The 22,526-nt window shown below is 43.1% G+C and overlaps 1 protein-coding gene across 1 annotated transcript in view; it reads left to right on the top strand.

The window, feature by feature from the left end:
- ASXL1 (ASXL transcriptional regulator 1) overlaps positions 1–15,846 on the top strand; it is a 28,571-nt gene extending 12,725 nt beyond the window's left edge. The window contains exons 5-13 of the mRNA XM_065414536.1: positions 3,028–3,148; positions 3,629–3,732; positions 4,176–4,269; positions 4,638–4,790; positions 7,038–7,201; positions 7,315–7,411; positions 9,582–9,687; positions 11,453–12,077; positions 12,858–15,846. Of these exons, the coding sequence (XP_065270608.1) occupies positions 3,028–3,148; positions 3,629–3,732; positions 4,176–4,269; positions 4,638–4,790; positions 7,038–7,201; positions 7,315–7,411; positions 9,582–9,687; positions 11,453–12,077; positions 12,858–15,821 (4,428 nt within the window). The 3' untranslated portion in view covers positions 15,822–15,846. The remainder of the gene's footprint in view (positions 1–3,027; positions 3,149–3,628; positions 3,733–4,175; positions 4,270–4,637; positions 4,791–7,037; positions 7,202–7,314; positions 7,412–9,581; positions 9,688–11,452; positions 12,078–12,857) is intronic.
- Positions 15,847–22,526: the final 6,680 nt, after the last annotated feature.

The raw sequence follows: 22,526 nt of genomic DNA, 5'->3' as shown, positions 1-22,526 counted from the left end.
AGAATAATTATTCTGAATATTTAAAAAAAAACACCTCCATAGTTATGCATGCACAAATATGAGCAAACTGTTTTATTTTTCTCAAGTGTGTTTGAGTTACACATCTGAGAAGGGTCCACAGAGCATGCCAGTAATTCAGTTCTACTATTTGAAAAGATGGTGTGCGAGTTAACTTAATTAAAATGAACGGTGCTGACTTCTGTTCTATTAGGAGCTTGAATCTATTGAAGTCCCAGGGGATTAAAATATGGAGGTGAAAAAATCAAGTAAAAGCTGCAAAGTCTGCACTGCTGCTGTCTGTGTTGGCAAAATGGTATGAGACCAGACTAAAACCAATGGATCCTGCCAGGAAGTGGTGGGACATTGGGCCTACAGTTAGGCAAAGGCAAGGGCAGTAATGACTGCAGGAAATAAAACTGCCTGCTAGCACAGAAACGGAAGAGCAGTCATTCCTCCCACTGCTCATATTTGTGTGCTCACACACACTGCTGCTTTGCGAATTTAATTGTGGAAGAACACTGGATTTTAGACCTTAATGTACATATGAAATGTTATATCAATGCATGAGTTTTTCTCTCTTTGCAGGTCAAGGATTATCTCATATAGCCCTCGAGTTCTAGCTCCATAATTCTTGCACGCACACATTGTGCAACATATCACAGTTGGACTGTTAAAAGATATGGGGGCACTTATATGATTATGAATTCTTTAAGTTAATTCTTGCTTGAAATTTTTGATGGTTTATAATTAGGGCTGTCAAGCGACCAAAAAAATTAATCATGATTAATCGGAACATAAGAATGGCCATACTGGGTCAGACCAAAGGTCCATTCAGTCCAGTATCCTGTCTACTGACAGTGACCAATGCCAGGTGTCCCAGAGGGAGTGAACCTAACAGGTAATGATCAAGTGATCTCTCTCCTGCCATCCATCTCCATCCTCTGACAAACAGAGGCTAGGGACACCATTCCTTACCCATCCTGGCTAATAGCCATTAATGGACTTAAATTCATGGAGGTTATCTAGTTCTCTTTTAAACCCTGCTATAGTCCTAGCCTTCACAACCTCCTCAGGCAAGGAGTTCCACAGGTTGACTGTGCGCTGTGTGAAGAAGAACTTCCTTTTATTTGTTTTAAACCTGCTGCCCATTAATTTCATTTGGTGGCCCCTAGTTCTTATATTATGGGAACAAGTAAATAACTTTAACTTATTCACTTTCTCCACACCACTCATGATTTTATATACCTCTATCATACCCCCACTCGTCTCCTCTTTTCCAAGCTGAAAAGTCCTAGCCTTTTTAATCTCTCCTCGTATGGGACCCGTTCCAAACCCCTAATCATTTTAGTTGCCCTTCTCTGAACCTTTTCTAATGCCAGTATATCTTTTTTGAGAGGAAGAGACCACATCTGTACGCAGTATTCAAGATGTGGGTGTACCATGGATTTATATAAGGGCAATAAGATATTCTCCGGGATAGCTCAGTGGTTTGAGCATTGGCCTGCTAAACTCAGGGTTGTGAGTTCAATCCTTGAGGGGGCCATTTACAGATTTGGGGCAAAAATCTGTCTGGGGATTGGTCCTGCTTTGAGCAGGGGGTTGGACTAGATGACCTCCTGAGGTCCCTTCCAACCCTGACATTCTATGATTCTCTATCCCTTTTTTAATGATTCTTAACATCCTGTTTGCTTTTTTAACTGCCGCCGCAGACTGCGTGGACATCTTCAGAGAACTATCCACGATGACTCCAAGATCTCTTTCCTGATCAGTTGTAGCTAAATTAGCCCCCATCATATTGTATGTATAGTTGGGGTCATTTTTTCCAATGTGCATTACATTTATCCACATTAAATTTCATTTGCCATTTTGTTTCCCAATCACTTAGTTTTGTGAGATCTTTTTGAAGTTCTTCACAGTCTGCTTTGGTCTTAACTATCTTGAGCAGTTTAGTATCGTCTGCAAACTTTGCCACCTCACTGTTTACCCCTTTCTCCAGATCATTTATGAATAAGTTGAATAGGATTGGTCCTAGGACTGACCCTTGGGGAACACCACTAGTTACCCCTCTCCATTCTGAAAATTTACCATTTATTCCTACCCTTTGTTCCCTGTCTTTTAACCAGTTCTCAATCCATGAAAGGATCTTCCCTCATATCCCATGACAACTTAATTTACGTAAGAGCCTTTGGTGAGGGACCTTGTCAAAGGCTTTCTGGAAATCTAAGTACACTATGTCCACTGGATCCCCCTTGTCCACATGTTTGCTGACCCCTTCAAAGAACTCTAATAGATTAGTAAGGCATGATTTCCCTTTACAGAAACCATGTTGACTTTTGCCCAACAATTTATGTTCTTCTACGTGTCTGACAATTTTATTCTTTACTATTGTTTCAACTAATTTTCCCGGTACTGACGTTAGACTTACTGGTCTGTAATTTCCGGGATCACCTCTAGAGCCCTTTTTAAATATTGGCGTTACATTAGCTATCTTCCAGTCATTGGGTACAGAAGCCGATTTAAAGGACAGGTTACAAACCATAGTTAATAGTTCTGCAATTTTACATTTGAGTTCTTTCAGAACTCTTGGATGAATGCCATCTGGTCCCGGTGACTTGTTCCTGTTAAGTTTATCAATTAATTCCAAAACCACCTCTAGTGACACTTCAATCTGTGACAATTCCTCAGCTTTGTCACCTACAAAGGACGGCTCAGGTTTGGGAATCTCCCTAACATCCTCAGCCGTGAAGACTGAAGCAAAGAATTCATTTAGTTTCTCTGCAAGACTTTATTGTCTTTAAGTGCTCTTTTTGTATCTCTATCGTCCAAGGGCCTTACTTAAAAAACATTTTGTTATTACCTTTTGAGTTTTTGGCTAGCTGTTCTTCAAACTCCTTTTTGGCTTTTGGTTGAACAAGAAATAGGACTGAGTGGACTTGTAGCCATGATTATGTATGTTCCTGTCAGTCTAGCTCATAAAGCTCCAAAGGGAAGGACTCTAATCATGTATGTTCTGCTTGGCCCTTTTAGAAGGATGCCTTGCAGTGGTCTCGGAACCTGTCTGTGGCAGAGGGAGAGGAGCTGGATGATGCAATAGATGCAGAAAGCTGTGGGTCCAATGAAGCCAGCACTGTGAGTGGTGATAATGATGGTAAGTGTCAAATAATATTAATATTAGACCAGGCTTCTCAAACTTCATTGCACCGCGACTCCCTTCTGACAACAAAAATTACTACATGACTTCAGGAGGGGGGAGCAAAGCCTGAGCCCCGCTGCCCTGTTGGGGGCAAAGCCAAAGCCTGAGCCCCACCGGCCCAGGCAGGGAGCCAAAGCCCAAGGGCTTCAGCCTCAGGCCGTGGGGCTTGGGCTTCAGCCCCAGGTCCCAGCAAGTCTAATGCCAGCCCTGGCGACCCCATTAAAACAGTATCAGGGGATAGCCGTGTTAGTCTGTATCTACAAAAACAGCAAGGAGTCTGGTGGCACTGTTAGTCTTTAAGGTGCCACCAGACTCCTTGTTGCCATTAAAACAGGCTTGCGACCCACTTTGGGGTCCCGACCCACAGTTTGAGAACCGCTGTATTAAACTACAAGCCTCTTCTTCAGGGTCTGATCATGTGCTTTTTCCTTCCAGTGTCTCTTGATGAAACCTCTTCAAACGCCTCCTGTTCCACTGAATCTCAGAGTAAGAGTCTCTCCACTTCCAGAGAGAGCTGCAGAGCAGCCTCACAGGTAGGGGTGAGTGTGGGGTTAATGGCAAGGGGCAAAGCCAGGAGTGTTTATTCTTGAGGAGAAATCTCAGTGCCACATGAAGGCTGGGTGGTAGGGAGAGGGATTAGAGACCCATCAAGGTGGTCTTCCCAAGCAGGGGCAGAATTACAGAGCCACCTCATGGAGTTGGAATGAGTCTGAGCGAAAGCTGCAGCGAAAGCAGATCTGTGGTATAAGGGCTTGATTCCATGGCGGGTGGGTGGGCAGGCATGTGGAGGTGGTGCAGGGTTCTCTGCTGTTAAAGATACGTTTAATACGTGAGTACACTTGAATACTTGGCTGGTAGTTCATTTGTGGCCAGGTGGAGCTGTGTGTCTGAATTCAGCTAGGAAGAGGTGCAGTTTAGAGGGTGACCTACATGTACTTTAGCACCCTAAATAGTTTGTATCTTGTTTTTCTCTGGAACACAGACAAGCAAACAAAAGAAAAAGACTGGTGTGATGTTGCCCCGAGTTGTCCTCACTCCACTGAAAGTAAATGGGGCACATATGGAGTCAGCCTCAGGTGAGCATTTGTTGCACCTTGACTGTTTTCAGACATTTGCATGGCATGGCCCTTCAGCCATGGTTCTATACAGCTATCCACATAAGCTCTTCCTAGGCCAGGACAGGAGAAAGATTTATTTAGTGCTCACTAAACATACAAGTGATTCTAATTAATTTGTGCGATGCTACCTTATTGGATAAAAATTGTATTTAATATAGTATCTTCAGTCACCCAATCAGAACTGTCAGTGATGGAGCAATGACCTAATTTTGTTTATCTAAAAATGGGTCTGTTGTAAGCAGATCATTGTCATGTGCTAAAACCTCTCCCCCAATGGACCTTCTGCTACTCATCCATGAACCTGTGACAAATGGCTTTGCCTTTAGGTTTCACAGGAAGGCATGCTGATGGAGAGAGCAGCAGCACTTCCAGCAGCAGCAGCTCCTCTTTGGCCCTGTTGAATGCCACCATGCGCAGTAGGACAGAAATCACCAGGGATCCTCCACAGCTGCTGAGAGGTATCCGGAAGCCAGCAGCTGGTACGTGCTTCTGAATAAAGTTGTAAGAACTGGCCATAAAAACTGAAGCAAACATCAGGTGTGTCCAAGTCTGTCCCCTTCTTATGGAAGAATTCCAAGACTTTTATCCTTCTCAGTGTCTCTTCCAATGTTAAGGCTCCTCAGTATCAAACAACTGCCTCCTCACCCTGAGTGAGGAGGCAGGTACCTCCTAGATGCTATTTGCCTAATCTGAAATGTAGCATCCGGGGCCTTGGTGGTGTATATGTGAGAGCATGCATACGTAATGTGGGGTGTTAGAGATGTACTTTCCAAGTCTTTGGGAACAAATGTTTTTTATAAAAAACATTGTGATTGAAGCATAGTTTTCATCATCAGTCATTTTGTGTATGTTCCACTATGCTGCACGTTTTTATCCATGTAGTAATTCATAAGACACATTGGATTCAGTGACGTGATGCATCCAGAAATAGTGCAAATCCCTCACCTCTATAAATGGTCTAGCCAGGTGCACTGGAGAGTGATCCTTTTGGAAACTCATTAGTCCCATCTTTTGACTCTATCACAAAGATACAGGAGTAGAGAAGCATTGCCTCTTTAATGCCATTGGCCCCATGAGCACAGAAGATGCAGGGTGGAGTCACTAGCTCTTATATATTAGTTCAAAAGTGGTCTGACTGCAGGAACCTTGGAAAGGATGGTTCTGAAACATACAAGAGGATTGTGTTTGTATGCTGTGATTCAGGTATTCAGGGAACTGGTCTCTGAGGCCAGCTGATTTATGACTAACCTAATTGCCTTCTATGATGAGATAACTGTCTCTGTGGATGAGGGGAAAGCAGTGGATGTGTTATTCCTTGACTTTAGCAAAGCTTTTGATACAGTCTCCCACAGTATTCTTGCCGCCAAGTTAAAGAAGTATGGGCTGGATGAATGGACTGTAAGGTGGATAGAAAGCTGGCTAGATCGTCGGGCTCAACGGGTAGTGATCAATGGCTCCATGTCTAGTTGGCAGCCAGTTTCAAGCGGAGTGCCCCAAGGGTCGGACCTGGGGCCGGTTTTGTTTAATATCTTTATTAATGATCTGGAGGATGGTGTGGACTGCACTCTCAGCAAGTTTGCAGATGACACTAAACTGGGAGGTGTGGTAGATACACTGGAGGGTAGGGATCAGATACAGAGGGACCTAGACAAATTAGAGGATTGGGCCAAAAAAAACCTGATGAGGTTCAACAAGGACAAGTGCAGAGTCCTGCACTTAGGACGGAAGAATCCTATGCACTGCTACAGACTAGGGACCGAATGGCTAGGTAGCAGTTCTGCAGAAAAGGACCTAGGGGTCGCAGTGGACGAAAAGCTGGATATGAGTCAACAGTGTGCTCTTGTTGCCAAGAAGGCTAACGGCATTTTGGGATGTATAAGTAGGGGCATTGCCAGCAGATCGAGGAACGTGATCGTTCCCCTTTATTCAACATTGGTGAGGCCTCATCTGGAGTACTGTGTCCAGTTTTCGGCCCCACACTACAAGAAGGATGTGGAAAAATTGGAAAGAGTCCAGCGGAGGGCAACAAAAATGATTATGGGTCTGGAGCACATGACTTATGAAGAGGGGCTGAGGGAACTGGGATTGTTTAGTCTCCAGAAGAGAAGAATGAGGGGGGATTTGATAGCTGCTTTCAACTACCTGAAGGTGGGTTCCAAAGAGGATGGAGCTCGGCTGTTCTCAGTGGTGGCAGATGATAGAACAAGGAGCAATGGTCTCAAGTTGCAGTGGGGGAGATCTAGGTTGGATATTAGGAAACACTATTTCACTAGGAGGGTGGTGAAGAACTGGAATGCGTTACCTAGGGAGGTGGTGGAATCTCCTTCCTTGGAGGTTTTTAAGGCCCAGCTTGACAAAGCCCTGGCTGGGATGATTTAGTTGGGAATTGGTCCTGCTTTGAGCAGGGGGTTGGACTAGATGACCTCCTGAGGTCCCTTCCAACCCTGATATTCTATGATTCTATGTTATTTGAAATCAAGTTATCTAAGAAGGGCACTCTTATGTCAAAACACTAGCCATCTCCTTTCTCTCTTAAATATGCTACCTAGTTATGTAGTAAAATATGAATTATTTGTTTAAAGATGTTTGAGAGATCCTTCCTTTGTCCTGGAGTGCCACAGCCTGTTTTCTTGTAATTTGCTCATTTGCAGCAGCACATTCGTTTATGAAATGTTGTCATAAATAGTTTTGATTTTATTTTTTATTTGGTTTTCTGAAAACTACAGGGCAAATGAAGCGAAACAGAGGTGAGGATATAGATTTTGAGACACCTGGTTCCATTCTCGTCAACACAAATCTCCGAGCACTGATAAACTCCAGAACCTTCAATGTACTCCCCCCACACTTCCAACAGCAGCTCCTCTTCCTCCTGCCAGAAGTTGACAGACAGGTACAGGCACACAACAATCACTGTGCATCTCGTTGCTTGTTACGTTGTATCATCCCTGTTCCCAAAGAGCTGCTCTATGTGCTTTTCAACTGTTCTACTTTTGTCCTCCATAGATGGGGGCAGATGGGCTGATGCGTCTCAGTGGCAGTGCTCTCAATAACGAGTTCTTCACCCATGCTGCTCAGAGCTGGAGAGAGCGACTGGCTGATGGTGGGTAGATTTGCTGTTTTGAATGATTGGGAGAAGCCTGCTGTGTACCTTATTTGGTAGAAGAAAAATAAACTCTGGAGTTTGATTCTGTACCAGCTTTGGAGTCTGTTTGGCTACATTGCCGCTCCCCCCCTCCACCCACCCCCCCTTTTTTCTTTTTCTTTTTTTTTTTTTTAAGATTTACCGTACACTTCTCTTAGGTGCCCAGAGGCCTTAAAAACAAAGTGCCAGCTAGATTTGTGTGGTCTCTCTCATACTGCCTCTATTGGGTGGAATATGACTCTCAGACCTGTTCAAGTGTCTGTGATCACGTTGCCCTTTAGTGGCTGCAGTGTGCAGAAGCTATAATCCCTAAGGTAGGGGAAGGAAGAGGGAGGATAGATGATAAGGCAGGGAATCTACCTCTAATGTAACTTTTCTCAGGTCCTAGCTACCATTAACTTGTTTTTTAAATGTTGTTTTGGGGTTTTTTGGTTATGGCACTTTAAAGATGTCTTTTTTTTTATTATTAAATTAACTACTCAACCTTACTGTATTAAGTTGGGCTTCAGTTATTCTAAATTGAAAGAAAAATAAACAATAAAGAAACTTAACTGGGTTCTTTTTTCTCACATTTTCTCTCTGGTAGTTAATGTATAAACTGAACACTGACCTTCTTATTGTGTGACACATACATAGTGCTTATTAATCCAGGGGTTCTCAGGCTTTTCCAGATAATGGGCTCATGTTACAACAGAAAAAAATGTTGGGACCCTTTTCCCTATCTAGTCATAAAGAAAAGGTGGGTGATCAGGACCTCCCTGGGCTGTTTGTGACTCAGTTGAGAATCCATGCTCTAATCTGTGCATCTTTACTATGTTCATCTCTGTGGTATATGAGAACTTAATCTTTTCTTCCTTCCTCGCTCCCCCCAGTCGTTCCATCACAAACAGTTACAGTAAATGCCCTGTAGGAAGGGAGAATGCATATCCATTGGTGGTAATATCCCAGTCCAACTCCCTATGTACTCTATGGCAAACTGGACACCAATTTTGTAGTAAGCTCCCTGGTTTCTGTGATATGGCTGTAAATTGTGTGGCAGCTTCTGGTAAATTTAAAAATGGAAACTTACTGAGTTAAGTATAAACATGAATAATACATGCAATACAGTATCCCTGCTGCTGTTTTTTATATTTAATGTAATTAACATTGCTTGTATAATTTCAATGTCAGAATTCATCTCTAATGTGACGAGTGCGAGAATTTCACACCGCTCAAAGCTATTGTTTCAGGCTCTCTGAATTCTCAGGGAGAGAGACATCCCTGCATTGGTTACACTCATTTTACATTTTGAAGGTTTTCTGTACAACTCTGAGGGCTAGAAACTTTTTTTTAAAGGAATGAAAGATTTAGAATTTCTTGCACAAGTACAAGGGAGGATTCTGTGGCTGAGTCTACACTGCACTTCAAGGGACTACAGGGTTGTGAATAACAGTGAGCACCAAAGCACTGCGCTGTAACTCCCCCGTGTGGACAGTGAGGGCATGAACTAAATGGTTCCTAGTTCACATTAATGTTGTCCTCTCAAACAGAACTGCATTCATGCAACTAGGAAACTTTTAATTCATGCCCTCACTGTCCACAGAGGGGAGTTACAGCATAGCACATTGATGCACACTGCTATTCACACCCCTGTTGTCTGAATGGGGTAGTGTACATGCCCTGTGACAACTTCTATGGCCCCTGAATCATCAGGTTTTCTTTTGGTTTTTAATGTTACTTAATATGGTCAGATGAGGGTCATTTCTTGCAATATAGTTAATCTCTAGGGGTGAAATCCTGGCTCCACAGGAGTCAGTGGGAATTTTGCCATTGACTTGAGGCCAGAGATTCACCATAGGGGTGGGGACACTTGCTGTCAGTTGCATAAGTGTTTGGTCACAGCTGAGTATCACTCTGGAGAGGACGGAGGGGCCTGATTTTTTTCCCCTTAAATAGGTGATTTGGTGCTTTGACCACTAGCAGTATTTAACATGCCAGAATATCCCATCAGGATATCTAGAATTTCAAAGGGTAGCAAATGTACTCTCTAGCAGGCACAGAATGTGTACTATGCATGCTCTGAGTGCTGTGGAACTGACGAGTTGGCTTTGGATAGTAATGAAACTTGCATTTGCTTGTTTCTCTGCAGGTGAATTCACTCATGAGATGCAGGTTAGAATACGACAGGAAATGGAGAAAGAGAAGAGGGTGGAGCAGTGGAAAGAGAAGTTCTTTGAAGACTACTATGGACAAAAGTAAGGAATGCTACCTCATTGGTCTTGTTTTATTCAAGTCAGGTGGATAGGGAACTTCCCTTTGGTAGCTAGCTGCTCTCTGAGAAGAAGCAACTCCAGAATTAGCAACTCTTTTTGGAGTGCTAGTTATGGAGTGAATCATTCAGATTATCACTGCAATGGAATACCAAAAATTGAATTCTTTTTGTTTCCAAGACTAGTAATATTAGAGTCATGGGACTGGAAGGGACCTCGAGTGGTCATCTAGTCCGGTCCCCTGTACTCATGGCAGGACTAAGTATTATCTAGACCAGGGATTGGCAACCTTTGGCACGCGGTCCGACAGGGTAAGCACCCTGGCGGGCCGGGCCGGTTTGTTTACCTGCTGCGTCAGCAGGTTCGGCCGATCGCGGTTCCCACTGGCCGTGGTTTGCCGCTCCAGGCCAATGGGGGCAGCGTGAAGCGGCGCCCAGCACATCTCTCGTCCCACGCCGCTTCCCGCCGCCCCCATTGGCCTGGAGCGGCGAACCGCGGCCAGTGGGAGCTGCGATCGGCCGAACCTGCTGACTCGGCAGGTAAACAAACCGGCCCAGCCCGCCAGGGTGCTTACTCTGGCGGGCCGCGGGCCAAAGGTTGCCGATCCCTGATCTAGACCATCCCTTACAGTTGCTTGTCTAACCTGCTTTTAAAAATCTCCAATGATGGAGATTCCACAACCTCCCTATGCAATTTATTCCAGTTCTTAACTTCCTAACTGTCAGAGTGGTTTTTCCTAATGTCCAACATAAACCACCCTTGCTGCAGTTTAAGCCATTGCTTTTTGTCCTATCCTCAGAGGATAAGAAGAACAATTTTTCTCCCTCTTCCTTGTAACAACCTGTATTTATGTACTTGTAAACTGTTATCATGTCCCCTCTCAGTCTTCTCTTTTCCAGACTAAACAAACCCAATTTTTTTTTTCAATCTTCCCTCACAAGTCATGTTTTCTAGACCTTTAATCATTTTTTTTGCTCTTCTCTGGACTTTCTCCAATTTGTCCACATCTTTCCTGAAATGTGGCACCCAGAACTAGACACAGTACTCCAGTTGAGGCCTAATTATCACAGAGTAGAGCGGAAGAATTGCTTCTCGTGTCTTGCTTACACCACTCCTGCTAATACGTCCCAGAATGACGTTCGCTTTTTTTTGCAACAGTGTTAAACAGATGACTCCTATTTAGCTTGTGGTCCACTATGACCCCCAGATCCCTTTCTGCAGTACTCCTTCCTAGGCAGTCATTTCCCATTTGTATGTGTGCAACTGATTGTTCCTTCCTAAGTGGAATACTTTGCATTTGTCCTTATTGAAATTCATCCTGTTTACTTCAGACCATTTCTCCAGTTTGTCTAGATCATTTTGAATTATAATCCTATTCTCCAAAGCACTTGCAACCCCTCCCAGTTTGATATTGTCTGCAAACTTTATAAGTGTACTCTCTATGCCAGATTAGTTTTAGATTGTATTCTACTGTAATCTATTACAGATTAGTTTTAGATTGTAAATCCTGACATCATTTAATCGTTTTCTTTATTCCCTGTGACAGTTACCAGAAGTAGTGAATACATAAGATATTTCTTTGTAGATTGATTGAGTGAGATGAGTATCTACTTTGTAATCTGTAACGCACCATGTACTGCTCTGGTAGTACGTACTGTAACTAAACAACAATTTACATCCTTCCCAGGAAATGAAATCAGACCCAACAAGCTTGCTCTGGCCTTTAAATAATTCTGTGGTTGCTTTGCAGGTTGGGTTTGACTAGAGAAGAATCACAACAGCAGAATTCAGTGCAAGAAGATGCTGAGAACAGGACTGAGTTGTCTGTTCAGGGAGAAGCAGCAAAGCCACAGCACGGTCCTTCCACACGTCAGCGAGATGGACACTTCAAGAAACGCTCTCGGCCAGATCTGCGATGCAGAGCAAGGAGGAGCCTGTATAAAATACGTGAGCCCGACCAGACTGAGACCCCCAAAGAGACTGTGTCTGTGGGACCAGATTCCTCCTTCCATAAAGAGACTAAAGCTGAGGTGGATTTGGGAGGAGAAGATCTGACAGGCTCTTCGTCTGCATTATTGAAGCCAGAGAGTTCAGAATTGCTGTTTTCTCCAGAGGCTTCCAGACTGACCAGTAAAATGGAAGATGTGTCATTTGCAGCTGCATCTGTAAACAGAATTCCCAGTTTGCCCCAAGAAAACTTAGATCGGGAGTCAAAGGACCAGAAAAGGAAATGCTTTGAGGAGGCTGCCTCTACCTCCTTCCCCGAAAAGAAGCCCCGGCTTGAAGATCGTCAGTCCTTTCGTAACACAATTGAAAGTGTTCACCCAGAAAAGCCACAGCCTACTAAAGAGGAACCAAAAGTCCCACCCATCCGGGTAGGAGAGACACTTATACCCGATTATTACATTAGGGACTTTGTGCCCAGTAGCGCCAAAGTAATATGAAAATGTCATGTCATCTTTTTCAAAGAGGGGAATGGAAGAGTCTCTCACTGATAGTGCTGGCTAAGATCTAATTACTGCAGTGTGTTGTCTTGTTTAGACAGCCAGAGAGTAGAATGGAAAATTATTCCAAGGTCTCCTGGACAAGAATGCAGAGTAGCCTCTTTTATTATACAGCTCATTTGTAGTTTTGTGGGTGCAGATATGGCTATTCCTGAAATGGGCTGATTTAATGCAGTCAAGATTTTCAAACCTTCTCATTGTAACCTTGTAGACTCCCCACCTTCCTCCATGTGGGATGGAATCCTCCTGTCTACACTTCTACTCCCCTGGAGGTGGAATTGCAGCTCTGCCATCCTACTAATTTCAGCGAGAATGGATCACGCTTGACAAAAATCAAAACTCTCTCTTCTCCAGAGTCCAGATTCAGCTAGTGTTTAAGCCATCAGTTTAATACTTGTCTGGTGGCTAATGACATAGATGATCTCACTATAAAGTGGATTTTAAAAGATACCATGATATGGAGCCTGAGTAGAAACCTCTTGAGGACCTCATCAAGAGGCTAAGGGCAGCAGCACTACCACTGTGCCAAAAATCACTTCCTTTAGGAATCTTAACTAAATATATTGAATTTCAGTGAACTGATTTAAACTATTTTGCTTTCTGAGACTATCAAGTATTAGATTAACATCTTCTCTTCTGATTCTTTTTCAGATTCAACTTTCACGTATCAAACCACCCTGGGTGGTTAAGGGTCAGCCCGCTTACCAGATATGCCCCAGGATCATCCCCAACACGGAGTCCTCTGGTCGGGGCAGAACTGGTGCCAGAACACTCGCAGACATTAAAGCTCGTGCTCTGCAAGCCCGAGCCCAGCGAGAGGCCGCTACAGCTGCCATTGGAGGTGGGGGTGGGCCAGGAGGAGGAGGGAACAGCACCGATAAAGGAGGTGGTGGAGGAGAATCCAGTAGCCATACAGAGTACAGGAGATCAAAGAGAACTCATGGAAAATGTGCGTCAGATCTACAACGAACACAATTACTGCCGCCTCTCCATCTAGATGGCGAAAAGACTAACTTTGCTGAGGTAGCTGTGCAGGTAGCTAAAATAAATTTATCTGTACCTGCAAAACGGGACCCTTACACTCCTAATGGTGAGGGAGCCTTCATTCTTGAACATGCTGCAGATGTTATCTCAGGTGGAACAGAAGATGTTGCTCAACATACTGACGGTTTAGCTAACAGCCAGCTTGGTGATGCTTTGACTGGGCCATCTTTTGACACTGCAGCTTCTCTGGGGCAGGAGGAGAACTTTGAGCAGCGCCTCCATGACATAAGAACTGAAAATGCACCTCATATTGCCTCTCAGGAAGGGCAGAGTAATAAGAAAGAATGCAGAGTTCCTCCTGAGAATGGTCTGTTTTGTTCTCAGGTACAGGAGTCTGCAGTTTATCTCATAGATGATATCAATGTTGTACCAAGAATTGAAGATGTAGGCACTCCCATAGAGTTGAATTGTAATTCTCCTACGAAGGAAACTTTCTCCAATAATTCTAGCCTTACCCCAGAATTTTCATCAGATGGTAAAGAACCACATGAGCCAGAAATTGAAGCTAGATTTAATGGATCAAATCCACCCAAAGGAAAATGTGTAACTGATCATGATGATTCAAAAACAAATACTATTGGAATGGAGAACATGGGCTCAGAGTTACATGCCTTCAGACACCTACAGACAGGAAAACAGCATGAAAGTTCACTACAGAATGGAGAACAGAATAAAGGGTCTTTGGTGAAACCTTTTTCACTTGGTGGCTTAACTGTTCAGAATGGAATAGGTACCTCTGAAAAACTTCCACATCTGTGGGAGAGGCCATCAGGAGCAAACACAGAAAACGTGTGTCAACGCATGAGAGAGACACAAGGATTTAAGACAAATGGAGATGACGAAATCCAGAGTACGCATAGCGAAACAACAGATACCGCTTCAGATTTTGAAGCTGATCTAACTGATGAGAATGTGGAGGTGGATATATGCTTCAGGAATGTCCACCTTAAGGAGGCTACAGGAAAAGGAGACGCCACCCATAAGTGCAACACTGAGAGAGATGAAGGGATTCGATCGGACTCTTCTGTGAAAACGGAGAGTCTCCCATACGTGGTGGACTTGCCGTCAGTAACAATGGTGAGCAACATGTCTCAGCCTCAGAGATGGGCACCACACACACCTCTTCCTCAAAAACCTTCTGAGAGTCAGAAAAAGCCACCAGGCTCCACTCGGCCCATATCCTCTATTGAAGCCAACAACCCTCTGGTGATGCAGTTACTTAAGGGGAACCTTTCTTTGGAAAAGGTTCTACCAGTATCACATGCCAGCATCAAGTTGGAAATTATAGAGTCACTTCTGGACAGGCCATCAGAAAACCACTCATTACAAGTGGAGAGAAGTAGCAATTGCTGCTTTGACCAAGAGTCTTCCCAAGATGTGGGAATAAATACAAGTGACCTAAGCAGAAGTGATGATTTCCACTCTCCGAGTGCTTTAAGAGATCCTCAGAAAACACAGTGCAACTCTGGGACAGTACTGCCCAAAACAGAAAGCATGGAGAACCAGCCTGATGTTCCAGACAAGCATTCCAAAGTTGGCCCTAATTTGAGCTCTCCAAACCAACTGGCAAGTATGGTGAGTGGCTCTCAGAAACCTAAAGAGTTGGGCCCTAGAGAAAGAACATCATCTTCCTGTAGCTTTGAAGATCAAAAAGAGTTGCCCCTAGTCCATGGTGTCCCACAGCATAATCCACTAACAAATACTATTACAAGTGAAAGCCCTGAAAAGCTAAATCCACCTGCAGCACCTAGGTTTTTATCTCCAAATGTAACCTCTCTTGGTCCAAATCGGATCGGTGGAGCCTCAATTAATAAAAGTTGTGTTGGCATCCAGGGCAAAAAGCTCTTTGGTTCTGGTTTTCCCTGCAACACTGCTACTAGATTGCATCATCCAAGAGCTTTGGAGCACATTGCAACCATGGGAACCACGTCCCCCAGCAAGCAGATTCCACTAAATAAGAGCTCTGCATCTGGAGAAGGAGCACCAACTGTCAGGGAAGACTGGCCTTCAAAGCAACATGCAAACACCCTAGGAGGAATAAAAAATGAGAATGTACTGGCCTGTGGAGGCCCAGCCAAGGGTAATGTGAAGAACAGGAAGGATGTTGCACACAACCCTGTGGAACTGATGGAGCATTTGCAGAGTGTTCCCCTTGTTATGGACTTGCCATTTTTCAAGTTACCAAGGGAACCAGGAAAAGGACTCAATCAGCCCTTGGAGCCTTCTTCCATCCCCTCTCAGCTCAATATCAAACAAGCATTTTATGGGAAGCTTTCTAAGCTGCAGCTTCATTCCACCAGCTTTAATTATTCATCCAACACAACTCCAGCTTTTCCCAGAAGCCTTGCTGGAAGCGTGATGCAGCTAAGCCACAAAGCGAACTTTGCTGCAAACCATAATACGTCCCTTTCTGTGCAGATGTTTGCTGATAGCAGCAGTGTTGAAGAAATATCGCTCAAATGTTCCTGCAGCCTTAAAGCCATGATTATGTGTAAAGGATGTGGGGCATTTTGTCATGACGACTGTATAGGACCCTCGAAGCTTTGTGTATTGTGCCTTGTGGTGAGATAATAAATTATGGCCATCAGAAAAATTGTATATTTAGTGTGTGTATTTTGATAACTGACCCTAAAACCTGTACACACAATATTATTCAGTTTATAATAGAGACAATATTACACTTTAAGTTTTGGTGAGAGAGTTGATTTGCCTTCCCACTAAAATTCACAGTGCAAAACCTGTTCTTCTTACTCACAGTTACACTCCCCCATCTGTGGGTTGTGCCCTACTGGAGCGATCTTCTGCTTAACACCATCATGGAAATGTTGATTTGTGCTCTGGGCCCACATGCTGAGGCTACCACCTGACTGAGAGGCAGTTTGCTCTGGGAATCCATGGACCTTTTCTAAAGGAAACCTTTACATCCAAAGGAACTGGAACAGAGTGCTCTCTGTTTTTAAGGGCTGAGCTAGGTTAGTCCCGGCCATGCCTTAGCAGAGCAGAATACAGTCTTCCACTCTCCGTTCCCTGTCTGTGTGGGAAAAGTACTACTGTACAATAAATGTGGACATGAAGCTTCTCTGTGGGTGGTGGCTGTGCAGTACTTTGAATGCTACAGCAGAATCAAGTAACCAGTAAAACACTCAGCAGGTGGCTGAAGAGCCATATATGGGTGATGGCGCATTGGATGGAGCCAGTTAAGGGAATGAAAGAAGCAAATGGTAGTGGCTGCCAGCTTCAATGCCTTCTGTTGGACTGAAGGAAGATGTGTAGCCTGTGGAACTGTGTGCACCTGACTGAACTGTTGGACCAGGCTGCCTCTTCTGGCCAAACGTTGCTACAAACTTGTATGAAAAGCCAAGGAGTTCATTAGTGTGGCCGGTAACCTCCCCATATTACAGCCCTACAATGAGAACCTTGCCATGCCAGCATCTGACCACCTGCAAGTGTCTGGCTGTGCATCTGTGTGTGATGGTCATTTTACATTCTAAACGGTGTTTCCTTTTTTTTTATATATTTTAACTTTTCATTCTTGGATGTATAAAGTGAATTATTTGATTCTTGTAAGTATCCTCTATGCATCTGTTTGATCATGTATTTATATGTTGTACACAGTACTGGCCAATTCTGTAAATGGATGTAATGTACATAGAACATAAAGGGGTTTTTTGTTTCTTTATTTTCAGACTCTACAGCAGTATTACATTAAAGTGGTGTTAGTTACTAATCTACATCTGTAGTCAAAGCCACTGTATTCTGTGCTGCCTAATGTGAGGCTGAACCTGCAAAGGGGTCACTCTTGGTTCAGATTGCCTCCCTTTCTGCCTACATGGCATTGCTGTGGGCAGATAGACTGCAATGTGCAATCTCAAGGATGACCTGCCCTGATTTTCTGAGCTGGATGTATTTTGCTCCTCGCTCTTCTAAAAAATATTTCTATAGCAGTTACTGGTCATTGTCATAACTGGTGAGTCTCCATGAGCAGTGTTTATAGCTGCAGTGCAAAGGTGTGAAAGCCTTTACCTATCCAGAATTGATGCGAGCAGAAAAATGGACCGACCCTCCTTTGAGCGATTGCCTCTCGGGAATGGGTTGCTCTAAGTGGGGAAGAAGCAAACCTACAGTTTCATTTACCAGCTTTCTCCCACCCCAGTCCTAGCTCCTACCTACCTCTTTCTTGACTATGCTTTTTTTTTTAATTGTAGACCTCCCTGTTTGAGAGCTGTAGAGAGTGTAAAATCTGTGGGCTGCAGAAAGCTTCTTCGTCTCTGAAATGGTTTACCCATAACCCATGTGGCAGCTTGATATTGTGAAATGGGAGAGAGAGAGAGAGACGGGGGTGAATTGAAATGCAGTATTAGTGAAGTCTTGAGGGGATGGTGTGAAAACCTGCTTACCAAAGATAGGGAGCAGAGCTGGGGCAGTCTGGCTCTGTATCCTTTGGGGCCACTGTAGGGTACAGATTGAAGCTGGTCTGGTCTGCAGAGCTCTCCAGCGGGGCCCTGCTCTTGTATGTCCCTTGTGGTATTGGAAAAATAAACATTCTGTAAAACCTGCATGTGTGGTTTCAATCCTCTTCTTCTGAAATGGGCTTGGTGTTCTGGGCTCGGGAACTTACCAGTTTGATGTCATCTTGCCATAGAACACTTGTTTTTCCAAGGCAAAGTTTTTCCTTTTTGCCTTGGCAGTGTCCTCACAAGCTTTAAGCTGAGCTGATCAAAAGGGGACTGTCATTCTTGTCTGAACTTCAGTATGCCATTTATACTAACATAATTGAAGACACTGCATCAACTGCAAGTAATGTATATGAGCCAAGTGAAGTAAAAGTACTTACGGCACAAAACAAGTAGTTTGGGTTGTTGGACTTCTTGCCAGAGCAAAGTTCACTGCTGTACAAGCCCTTCTGCAATGGCATTGCTCCCGGATATTCACCTTATTGGTGGTAATGCACCACACACAGTAGAACCTACCTAGGGAATTCCTTAAGTATTCCTAAGCAGGAATATGGTCTTTGCTATTATATGGCATTTTCTTCTAATGTCTGGTTAAATTGTTGGATTAATGGGATTTTAAATGCTGATTTCAAAGCAATGCAATGATTTGGTACCAGTTACAACACTTGAAACTAGCTGTAAGCTTAGATTGTCAATACATTTGTTTCTCTTCTAGGCAGTGATTTTGGGGGGTGGGTGGAGGGAAGGTTAATAAGAGCTTTTACACTGAGGTCAGCTGTTGGATCACACGCCTCTATTCAGTAGATCCAGCTTTCACTGTAGTGGAATTTCAACAAAGCGAATGATCTGATAACTCACCTAATGCCACATTTGGAATAGATACAGATACTGCAGTACGGAAGCTAACTCTATGATTTACATTCTACAGTGCTGCTGTCTTCTGGTGGCTCCTGCACCTAATTCACTCCTAGGTAACTGCGTATGTTAGTTTCGCAGTAGTGGATTCATTCTTGCCTGTAGCTTCTTTAGTTTGCTTGTTAGAAAAAACTAAAACCAACCAGGATAGGAGGAAAGAGGAACATAGCTGAGCTTTTGCTGCTATTGCCTAATATGAGGATACATCATGTTCTAAGTGGGAAAGAAGGTTCATGTTTTAAATTGTAGATTAGTCTCACAGCACATTGTGTTGAGATAGAACTGAGGCTTACATATAGATCAAACGACAAAGCAATCCCTCCAGTAATATGAACGGAACTCTGATAGGAACCCGTTGACCTTAAATATCCTCTAAACTCTGTAAAAAGCAACAGAGGGTCCTGTGGCACCTTTAAGACTAACAGAAGTATTGGGAGCATAAGCTTTCGTGGGTAAGACTTGCATCTGAAGAAGTGAGGTTCTTACCCACGAAAGCTTATGCTCCCAATACTTCTGTTAGTCTTAAAGGTGCCACAGGACCCTCTGTTGCTTTTTACAGATTCAGACTAACATGGCTACCCCTCTGATTCTAAACTCTGATGCTTTGGCAATGTAGTGTTCTTAAAAGTCAAGTGGTTGCTTATGACAAGTTTTGTTGTGTTGTTTTTGCCATCAGTTGAAGTTCTTTGTAGCTGAGCAGGCCTAGAAGCATGGGTGCGCTGACATGGGGCCGTCCGTTAAAACAAAACTTGATCTAATTGTGAAAAATCCATAAACTCACCATTTAGACATGTTAAATATAATGGCTGAAAAACTGAGAAGTCAATCGCTTGTGTTTCTGATGGTGCAGTGTCTGACAGTAGCAGAGTTAGCTGTCTCTGGAGTAGCAGGGATCTGGGAGATCTCACAGTTGGTTTTAAGGTAAGCCCTAATATTTTTTGCTGGAGTCTCACATTGGTCTAATATGAAGAATACTTAAATATTTTCTCCATAATGTTTTTCTAGTAATAGAATTTACTTTTCAAAAAAACTGAACACCTCCTACTTGCCTTTTGCATTCAGCTGAGCAATGCTCCGGTGTGTAATCCTGTCGTAATGGGATGACTGACTAGCTGGGAAGTAACCGCAAAATCCATCACTTCCTTGAGTCAACAGAACCATTTGCAGGTGTGGAGATACTGAAACAATGACAGGTATTTTTAACTGTTCTCAAAACTCACTTGTATACACGCACAGTAGGACCCTGCTAATCCCCACACCCCATAATTAGAATGGTTCTTCACTACTCAGTGTAGATTTAAGAGTAGAGGTCTAGTATTACTAAGACTTCATTATGCTTTCAAAACACACAATAGAACATACTTACTAGTGTATATATTATGAAATATCATGAATAATTACAACTAATATAGAATTGTTAAATACATTTTAGGATGTCCTCTCCTTGCTATTTCTTATAGACCGCTTATTAATGTACAATATTCAGCCATTCACAATGGGTCTCCTGGTCACTCCCTTGCAAGCGTCCGTCAGCCAACTTCTTGTCTGTCGCTGGGGAAGCTCTGCCCATTCTGGAATCAAAGGTAGGGCAATGGAAATTATTGTTTTAGCATACAATCTGACTCTTTAAAACCTGTCATACCTGTCTTTCCTAGGCCTTCTGCCTCTGTCACCAGATCACTGATGTGAATTAGTGAGGTTTAACTGTATTGTGGTTTGAGATCCTTTAGTACAGAGGTACCATGTAAATGCAAAGTATTTATTTATTTATTATATGTAATTAATAGAGTTGGTCAGGAAACTATTTTTTATAGACAATACTGAATTTCATTTAAAAAAAAATTTTTTTTCATTGGGAAAAGCAAAAATTTTTTCCATGAAAGCAGATACTTTTAGCAAAACATTTCATTTTGTCAAAAAACAGCTTTGACAGTCCCAGTAGTGACTAGTAAGGTAGCTATCTAAAATCTAAGACTAGCAGCAGCTGATTGTTAAGGAAGAGACAGCACAGCTTGTTTTAAGGTACCTGAGTGATGAAGGTACTTTATTTATTTATTTTTTAAAACACCTAAATTTGAAAGCTGTTCTTGGTACCAGTAACAATCAAACCGACGTTCCATGTGTTAGGTCACAGACTGACACTGGGTTGCAAATCTGAGATCTCTAACGGGAACTTGGGAGACAGCTGGTGCCATATGTCTCAGTTGGTGGAAAAAGCCTTACAAGCAAGAGGTAAAAGTGACCCATAGCTGTGTTTGACACTGGAGGTCTGAGTCCTGTTTGTTATACAGTGTTTATTAAGTAGATTCAGTCTTATATATGATATACAGATTCAAAAGAAAAAAAGGATTCCACATACTTATGAAATCAGTGCATTTAGCAAGTAATACCATGGAAATAACAGCTTGATTAACAGCTCATTGGTCTTTGTTAAGTGAGGGGGACAGGGAGTTGGCCTGTGCTAATCATTCCACAAACAGAACAGAATTAAGTTGCATCACATATAATAGACACACATTCTAAGAATTAAAATATTAAGCCACACTTACTGGAAAAATCCACAGTATATAACACAAATTTTTATAGAGCTTATTGAGGAGGAAGTGCTCATCTGCTTAAAAGAGCCACATTAAGTTGCATAGGTGCCTATCTGCAAAAATATCATTTAGAAATGAATCAATTGATTAAGCAATAAAGTGTCACCTTAGAAGCTGGATTCTCTTTCCATGGTGGTTTAAGTGCCATATGCTCAGTATCTGAGCGCGCCCCCCTCCCGCCCCAATGTATTAACTTTCTAAACAAGCTGCCTCCTACTCCATTTAGGAGCTCCCGTGTCTCTAGAGAGAATACTCTCCTAGCATTTTTATTTGAAATTAACATCTTAGATGATTTAATCATGAATCAGTAAAAATGTGTTCAATTGTGCTAAAGGAAAGAGGGGTTTTCCCCTTCTCCCTGGCCTCCACTAGGCTTGAGCATTGTTCTAGACTCAACTGGACCCCTAAAGTCAGCTAGGTAGCGTTCATCTTCATGCCTGGGATGTCAGGGAGGAAAGGCAGTGAAATAGTACCATCATATGGTTCTATTTCTGTTTGGGGTCCTGGCTGTTTACGGTCACCTCACCCTCTCAGATCAGCTCTCAAATTTTAAGCTACAGCTATTTTTTAAATTGATCACTTAAAAGTGTGTGAGGCTGTGCAAACACTGAAATCTCTTGCAGCACATCCCAGTTTTGTGTTTTTTAAGGTGGTTGAGTATGTGTCAGTGTCTCTGTGGCTTTGCTAAGCAGATGAACTGGATGAGGTGCATCTTCCTCTTCAACAGCAGGTCTTGCAGAACACACAGGGGCTGGGAGTTCTGTACATGTAAACAGTACACTTTCACTGAGTCCAAAATTAGGAGCAAAAATACAAAGGTTCACATTGGTCTTAGGTAGATACAGGCGAAGAACTGAGCTGTACAGCTCTGAAACAACCAAACGAAAGTTTCTAAAGCACCACTAAATTATATAAAAATCAGACCATGGACGGATTGTAGTTGGTATTCTGGTGAAATACTATGCTACCTTGTAAAAAGTTTTACAAAAAATTACAAATCAAAAGTATATTAACCCTCTGAGTTCAAAGCAGCATTTTGTAAATGACTGGTACTAAATCCTATGGCCACCTGTGGGAAGAAGGTGGCCCTTTGGAGTGGGGAGGTACAGGTCACGTCTGCTGGGAATCCTGTGAACACTTCCCTTGCTGAAACACTGTCATTGGGAACTGAACGTTCCCTGTGTACAAGTGGTGGTGGTAGTGGTGATGTTTAAGACGAGAGGTTTATCTTCTCCATCACTGGTTTTCCAGACCATCTGCTAACCCAGTGCTCCCCTTTTGTCTCTCACAAAGCCTGGAAAGCCAGGGTA

This window comes from Emys orbicularis, chromosome 12, assembly GCF_028017835.1.
Source record: "Emys orbicularis isolate rEmyOrb1 chromosome 12, rEmyOrb1.hap1, whole genome shotgun sequence".
Taxonomy (NCBI): domain Eukaryota; kingdom Metazoa; phylum Chordata; order Testudines; family Emydidae; genus Emys; species Emys orbicularis.
The sequence above is the reverse complement of the archived record's forward strand: the minus strand, read 5'-3'. Positions and strand labels throughout refer to the sequence as shown.